The sequence below is a fragment of the Phaseolus vulgaris genome, chromosome 2, assembly GCF_051622355.1.
Source record: "Phaseolus vulgaris cultivar YP4 chromosome 2, ASM5162235v1, whole genome shotgun sequence".
NCBI lineage: Eukaryota > Viridiplantae > Streptophyta > Magnoliopsida > Fabales > Fabaceae > Phaseolus > Phaseolus vulgaris.
In genome coordinates, this window is record NC_143499.1 from 20,968,948 (window position 1) to 20,976,969 (window position 8,022).

The 8,022-nt window shown below is 31.4% G+C and overlaps 1 protein-coding gene across 6 annotated transcripts; it reads left to right on the forward strand.

Annotated features, from left to right (window-relative positions):
- The first annotated feature begins 3,124 nt into the window (after positions 1 to 3,124).
- LOC137810883 (Pentatricopeptide repeat (PPR) superfamily protein) lies at positions 3,125 to 7,537 on the forward strand. Of its 6 annotated transcripts, none has more exons than XM_090298345.1 (5): positions 3,127 to 3,523; positions 4,364 to 4,707; positions 4,933 to 5,101; positions 5,502 to 5,654; positions 5,803 to 7,537. In XM_090298345.1, exons 1-5 carry the CDS (start codon positions 3,370 to 3,372, stop codon positions 5,808 to 5,810), a joined length of 828 nt encoding a protein of 275 aa, XP_090154471.1. In that variant the 5' UTR covers positions 3,127 to 3,369; the 3' UTR covers positions 5,811 to 7,537. The 6 variants fall into 6 exon arrangements, with proteins under 6 accessions (XP_068468470.1, XP_090154468.1, XP_090154471.1 ...); XM_090298344.1 differs by having other exon boundaries at positions 3,142 to 3,523; positions 4,361 to 4,707; XM_068612369.2 differs by having other exon boundaries at positions 3,125 to 3,523; positions 5,502 to 7,537.
- Positions 7,538 to 8,022: the final 485 nt, after the last annotated feature.

Here is an 8,022-nt window from a genome sequence, read left to right on the forward strand (position 1 = left end):
GATTACGTACAAGTGACTGGAGAATATTTTTGCCTGAAGGAGACAACACACACACATATACACAGTTCTTTTACCACCTTCAGAGTGCCACACGCGGTGCTCAGATACATGGGTGGACAGTTTTTTGGTGTTTCTTGCTGGCTGACTTGAGCGTCGGAGTGCACACGGCCGCTAGGGCGCCTCTTTGTCCCCTTTTTTGCAGGAATCCGCGGGCAACCAGCGGGAAGGAGACCCCAGCTGACGGTTGAGGTCGTGCACGAAGACGTCCCGGTCAACCGGACAGAACAGGTTCATATGATTAGTTGCTTAATTCTATTCGGTCATTCCAGCTTTCATTCTCTTTGTTGATTCAATTTGACAATATTTGGTTCATCCAAATGAGTTTGGGATTTGGTACTAGTTTTTGGTGAGTTCTTGTCTTAGAACAATGATCCAACTCTAAGAAAAGTGCCTCTATATTTTCCAGCTCAAGGTGATTCCTAAGAATGTCAAGAATCTTGTTCTATGTGGCTATTGGAATCACATCAGGTGTTGGAGATCTCACATCAACTAAAGATTAAGACATTTCATAATATATATCTCACCTTATAAGCCGATTTGATAAGGTTGAGTTAGGCTTAAAGTCCACTTCTTAATATGGTATCATAGTCATTTCAAGTCTATCTTAGTGAATGTTTGTTGGACTTATTATGTCACCCACTATCGGACCGTTATCGGATCACCTATAATATCTAGTCTCACACGCATGAGTTGGTTGTCTCGGTGTGAGAGGTGTGTGTTGGAGATCCCACATAGACTAGAGATTAGGACATTTCATAGTATATATGTGGGTGCAAAGCTCACCTTATAAACTAGTTTTATGAAGTTGAATTAAACTTAAAGTCAACTTTTTATTATCAAATTGATAAGAGGTGGAATGTTTTTTGAGTTGAAGATTAAAAGGGAATGTTATACTATGAAAAATTTATAATTTGATTTTTGGGAGTTTATGATTTATATCAGGAGAAGAATGAGATTACATGGTCCATGGATGTTCTAAATGAGACTATGCATGACCTGGATATACTTGTAAATGTTGATTAATGATAGCCCCCACAAAATAGTTTAAAAAGAAAAGTAGTTGAGGCATGGGAATTTATTGGTCTCACACCTATTCACAATAGTAGTAAAAGGACTAATTGGACTTAAGGGAAGCTAATTAGAAAAGGGTTGTACAAAAGGTATAAGGTGGATAATGGTAACATTGATATAAAGATTTATAATTTAAAAGAATTTGTATAATTAATTATACTTAAAAAATAATAAATATTATGAATTAAAATAATTAATTATGTATATAATAACTTATTATATTATAAAAGTTATAACATTACCTAAAATAATCAATTATATAATATAATATAATAATATAAATAAAAATAATTTTATATAACAATGACAATAAAAATAAATTAATAATATAAAATTATAAAATTGTAAAATATTAATATTAATAAAAATAAAAATAACAAAATTAAAAATAATAATATTCAAAATTAATTTATAAAATAATAATATACAAAAAAATAATAAAATTATAAATAATAAAAATATTAAAAATAAATATTAATAATAATTAATTTAAAAAATTATTATTATTATAATAATAAAATTATGAAATAATAAAAATTTAAAAATAATAAGAACCAAAATAATTTTAAATAATAAAATTATTACAAATAATAATAATTTATTTTAGTTATAATTTTTAATTACTTTTATACATTTTGAGATTTATTGGTATTAGATTGCTGTTATAATATATTGTTTTTTTTTATTAATTTTTGTCTGATTATTGTATTTTAACTCTTTTTTCTATTATATTGTATTATACTATTCTATGTTTAATATTTATTATATGCTGATATTTATATCTGTTTATTTTATTTTATTAAAATTTAAAAAATTGATTAAATATTTTATAATTATTTTATTCAAATTTTATTTAATTTTATTAAAATTTATTTTCCACATGTATACATAATATCAAATAATTAATATTTTATTTTAGCTAAAAAGTAGGAATAATATTTTAATCACATAAGATTTATATGTATGTATAACTAAATAAGCATATTTTATTTTAAAATAATTTTAACAATTTGGAAAAAATTATAATACTATAATTTAATTAGTTAATTTTTTTATCAATCACACTTATCACATTACTTATAAATTTTCATAATTTTTTTTTCTTTTTTTCTCTTTCATATCAAATTCGTTTTTTAATCTCTTTCAAATCCATCAATTAATCAAAACAAAGCAAAATATATATATATATATATATATAAATAATAGTTAATTATTTATAAAAAAAAATTGTACTCTATAAAAATGAACATATTTAATAAATAATAAATAACGAACAAGTATAAAAAAGATAATAACAACAATTTAAAATATTAAATAAAGATATTTTGTTTCATTGTTAATCAACCCACAACCAACATTAAAACAAAATTTAGTATATATCAAATACAAAATTATTCAATATTCACTATTAAATAATTTAAATACATTAAATAAAATGCATTTAACACGTCTTATTATAGAGGTTAAAAATTGATTTAAAAGCTATGAAGCTCGGACACTTCTTTTAAATTGCGTGTCCGTGTCATATACACGTGTCGGACACGACACTCGTAAGACACTTATCAGCTAAATGTCTAATTCAAAAAATATTTGTTAGATTTCTGACAATTCTGACATAGGTCTAACACAATTTTCTAAAAACTCAAATTTATTGCATAAATTATTATTATGATAATAAAAATAAGGAACAAATTATTTTTAACCAATCATGAAAAATATATGTTTTCTAAAAAAAACTAAAAGATACTTAGTGCATATAAATCTTTATTGTCAATTTATGTAATTCATAATTATATAATATATAAATTTGTTTTCTCGTGTCTTATATTTTAGAAAATATACATATTTGTGTGTTCATGTCCCCGTATCATACCAGTGTACATGTCATCATTATCAGGTTAGTGTCTATGCTACATGTTTAAAAGTACTTGTAAGAAAATTAAAAACCAAAATTTGAAAAAAGAATTTAAATCAACTAATTTTATGTTGCTTTGTGTGGGAAATGGTTCTAGGAATTAGACCCCTTATCCCTCACTGAACTCTGTTCGTTCCCTTTCCTCTTATACTTCACTCCCCGCAGTATCAATCAATTCCTTCAGATATTTTTCAACTTCTTCCATGTTTCATCCTCTGCCTTTTATTTTTATTTGTAGTTTTGATTTTGCTTCACCACCACTGTGTCATAACCCAGAACTCTTCCACCACAAAACCTCACAATCTCTTCCTGTACTTTGACACATGGAGTTACCCTTACGGACCGCAATTCTCCATTCGTCTTCTTCCTTTCAACCGAGATTTCACACTCACAAACCCACTCAAGATTTGTCCCCACCCTTCTCTTTGTTCATTGCAAATTCACTTCGTCTTCCATGCTCCACTTTTGCTTCCAAAGGTCAGTCTCTACTTTTCAACTCCATTTTTTGTCTCCACCTTCTTTTCTTTGTTTTCTGAGTTATATGTTATATATTGTTTTTGGGATAGAACTTAGAAGGTGAAATCAGCATATCGGAAGTTTCTTTTTTATTTGTTTATCTTCAGTGTCGTGACTTGTGCCACTTAACAAACAAAACAAAGGGAAAGACCCAGATTGATTTTTGTTTTTTTTTTTTTAAACTGTTGTGATGTGGTTAAAGAGTCTATAAATTCTAGCTTTTCCTGGTTGAGATGTATTGATAACATAAAATTTTATGTTTTTTAAACTCTATTTTTGATTTCGTAGCTTTTGTTCAATGAAACAAAATGAACTGAAGCTCACTGGAGAAGGATTAAGTCTAAAAGATGGGAGGAAACATCCCAAATACAAAAGTGTTGTACTCCGTGAACACCATGGCAAGCATGGAAATGAGCAGAGCATTATTTGCTTTTCTAAGGCAATAGTTGGCAAAACTGTTTTAAATATTGAGTGGCCAAATATTTTGATATTTGTAGCTTGTTTGATATTAAAACGGTTATGTCTGCCAAAAAAGAGATTGTTAGCTTGTAACTTGTTTGATATTAACACCAGGAACCAAAGCTTAACTTTCATTCATGTGTAGGAACTCAAGTTATAAGGACTAAATAAATAGTTACCCTTTTTAATAAAATAAGTAGCTAGTCTTGAAAGTTGTAACCCACTCTGATAGTGTATTTACAACATAATTGTATTTATCTCACTTGAATTGATGGTTCGTTTCATGAGAGGATCCTAAGTCCTGTTATGCTAATTATGCTAACTTTTTCCTTGATCTAGCAGATCAGCAGCATTACTTTCCAGCCACTGCACGTGAAACAAGGGCAGTGCTGAATCCCATCAGTAAAGGATTTTCATGTACTAGTGCCTCTTGCGGTGATAGTTCTTGTGATGATGATGATGGCATTGGGTTCTTGGATAACTATGAAATGATCTATAGAGATTGTGACAAGCTAATAGAGTCTTTCATGCTGCATGAGACCGATTGGAGAAAGTTTTTAATTTTAAACAAGAAGTGGAGCAATATTAGGTCCCATTTCTTTAGACACTGTCGGGATAAAGCAGATACCATAGACAATCCAGTGCTGAAGAACAAACTGCTCTGGCTTGGAAAGAAGCTTAAAGAGGTATTTCATTGCTTATTTGATATTGAAAATTATACCCATCACTATGTCTTCATGATATTGGTTACTAATTAAAATCCGTCTGGCACAGTTCTATCTTACCTTTTACCCCCCACCCCTATAACAAAAATGTCATTAATGGAAACGTTGTATGTCTAAATATTATGCCACTCCTTTAAATTGTTATTTATGTCATTCACACATTTATTCAATACTCCTCTTCTTCAGATAGATGAAGATTTGCAGAGACACAATAAACTTATCCTAATGATCAAAGAGAATCCATCTGAAATTAGTGAAATTGTTTCAAGGAGTCGTAGAGATTTCACAAAAGAATTCTTTATGCATCTTCATACCATAACTGAATCTTCTGTCGACAATATTGAAACACAAAATGGTGAGACTAAATGCTTTGAATTCTTATAAGAGTATATTTTGCTTTTAAGTATTTGGTTTGGTCAGCCACAGAACTGAATGATATCTCTTAAGTTCAGAGTTTTTAAATACTTTATTATTAGTAAAGTTAGTGTTGGTGCCTTCTATAATCAAATTCATCCACAGAATCATATTATATTTTCATTCTCATCTCTCCAAAAGTTCTTTTATAACACATTGTTCAGCATAGCCTTAACCTAGGATAAATTGTGATAATATGCTTAGGGATTTTTATGTCCTTGCAAGGTAGGGATCTTATAACACTTGCAACATGTTAATATTGAAGAAATGAGTCAATTTATAGTTCAAACTTGCGTATTCAACTAATCTGGTACTTTTTCACCATATGTTTATGTAACAAGATTTTGCAAAGCTTCGGAACATGTGCTTGTCTGCTGTAAAAGTTTACGACTGTAAAATTGAAAGCATTGAAGCACTAAATGCTGCAGATATGAACTTCCAAGATATTATCAAGTCTCCCTCGGATGCTTCCTGCTGGAAGATAGACGACTTAGGTGAGAAAAATCAAAGCTTCAATCCAGAATTAGTAGCTCATTGGCTACAATTGTGTTATAATGTGGAAGAAGTCAGAAGGGTACATGCAATTGTCTTGAAATGTTTTAGACATTCAAATACTTATGTTGATAATAATTTGATTTGTAGTTATTTAAGATTGGTTGAGTTGGTTCGGGCTCGTCGTGTGTTTGATGGAATGCCAAAAAAGAATACGGTTACATGGACTGCTATTATTGATGGATATTTAAAATGTAACTTGGATGATGAGGCTTTTAAGTTATTTCAAGATTCTGTTAAACATGGGGTTCCAGCCAACAGTAAGATGTTTGTCTGTATCATGAATTTGTGTGGTAAAAGAGTGAATTTAAAGCTGGGGAAACAAATCCATGCTCGCATTTTGAAAAGCAGATGGAGGAATTTAATTGTGGACAATGCTGTTGTTCATTTTTATGCAAAATGTGGTGAAATATCAAGTGCATTTCGGGCATTTGATTGTATGGCAGAGCGAGATGTAATATGTTGGACAACTATGATCACTGCCTGTTCCCAACAAGGGTTTGGGTATGAAGCTATGTTAATGTTGTCACAAATGCTAGGTGAAGGGTTCTTTCCTAATGAATATACTATATGTAGTGCACTAAAGGCTTGTGGAAAGAATAAAGCTTTGAAATTTGGAACGCAGCTTCATTGTGCCATAATAAAGAATATCTGTAAGAGTGATGTTTTTATAGGAACTTCCCTAGTTGATATGTATGCAAAATGTGGATTGATGAGGGATTCTAAAGACGTGTTTGATGGAATGAGAATTAGAAATACAGCTACTTGGACATGTATTATATCAGGATATGCACGAAATGGGTTTGGTAAAGAGGCCATAAACTTGTTTCGATCAATGGAGAGTAAAAGAATGCATGTTAATAAATTGACAGTTTTAAGTGTCTTGATGGCTTGTGGCACAATTAAAGCTTTGCTTATTGGAAGAGAGGTTCATGCACAGATAATCAAACGTATTATCCATACGAACATGTACATAGGAAGCACTTTGGTATGGTTCTATTGCAAGTGTAAAGAATACTCTTACGCTTTCAAGGTGCTCCAGCACATGCCATTTAGGGATGTTGTTTCTTGGACTGCCATTATCTCTGGTTGTGCCAGACTTGGGCTTGAACTTGAGGCTCTGGAGTTTTTGCAAGAAATGATGCAAGAAGGCGTGTTGCCTAATTCCTATACTTACTCATCAGCCTTGAAAGCTTGTGCAGAACTAGAAGCTCCAATGCTTGGAAAGTTAATTCATTCCTATGCAAGCAAGTCTCCTGCCTCGTCTAATGTATTTGTGAACAGTGCTTTAATATACATGTATTCAAAATGCGGATATGTTGCTGATGCTTTCCAAGTTTTTGACAACATGCCAGAGAGGAATTTGGTTTCTTGGGAATCCATGATCTTGGCTTATGCATGGAATGGACATGCTAGAGAGGCTCTGAAGCTCGTGCACAGAATGCAAGCTGAAGGTTTAGTGGTGGATGATTATATCCATACAACAGTTGTTAGTGCTTGTGGAGGTGTTGAGCATGGAGATATTCATCAGAATAGTGAATCTTCTTCACATTACTTGCATTCCTTGTAATCTTGTACAAGCTAGGAGCATCATGAATATTGAAGAACAAGTAAATGTACCTAATTAGATTATAGCTGCAGCTAAAGGATACTGTATATTTAGTAGATGGGGAGGATACATAATGATTTTTAAGAAACATTGTGCCACCAAATACCAGTGATAGCCTTCTTTTGTTCTCTTTGTATGTACCATTTATGTAAAAGAATGAACAATGATGAGAAAATGGAAAATGAAAAGGAATATCTCAATCACTTTATTATCAAATGGGATTTTTAAGAGTGACACTGTCTCTGAAGACTCCATTTATGATGAAGGATGCAGCTCTCACATTGAGTTTTATATTGCATTGGGTTATACACCTCACACCTTAACTACAATGCTAAAGCAAACTCTAACTTAAAGCATTGGAGAAAGTCGGTAGTGTGCCACACCCCACTCCTCTGTAGCTCGCGGAGTCTCTATCTGGCAACCATCCTCTTGATATTAAGCTCAAATCCTGAGTCTCTAAGAGATGTTAAAGAACACTATTCATTTTTCTTTTCTAGTGAGCAATTCTCGTTTGCTTAAATGGTCTCATCACCTGTAGAACAATCATCCAATCGTTAACTTGGAACTCAAAAAACCCTACATGTCTAATAGCAGAAGTTGCTTTAAGATTCCTCTGCACAGGCAAGGTATTATACATTGAGTAAGAACAAACAACGATATTTTATGTTACACGCTAAAAGCAGAACATCATACTATGAAAG

What these genes read in the sequence shown, in the direction of transcription:
- LOC137810883 (XM_068612368.2), top strand. Translation starts at nt 3,370, where the DNA reads ATGGAGTTACCCTTACGGACCGCAATTCTCCATTCGTCTTCTTCCTTT. An exon ending in TTGGAAAGAAGCTTAAAGAG is followed by an intron (nt 4,708 to 4,932) that starts GTATTTCATTGC and finishes CCTCTTCTTCAG; the next exon opens with ATAGATGAAGATTTGCAGAG. An exon ending in CAATATTGAAACACAAAATG is followed by an intron (nt 5,102 to 5,501) that starts GTGAGACTAAAT and finishes TTATGTAACAAG; the next exon opens with ATTTTGCAAAGCTTCGGAAC.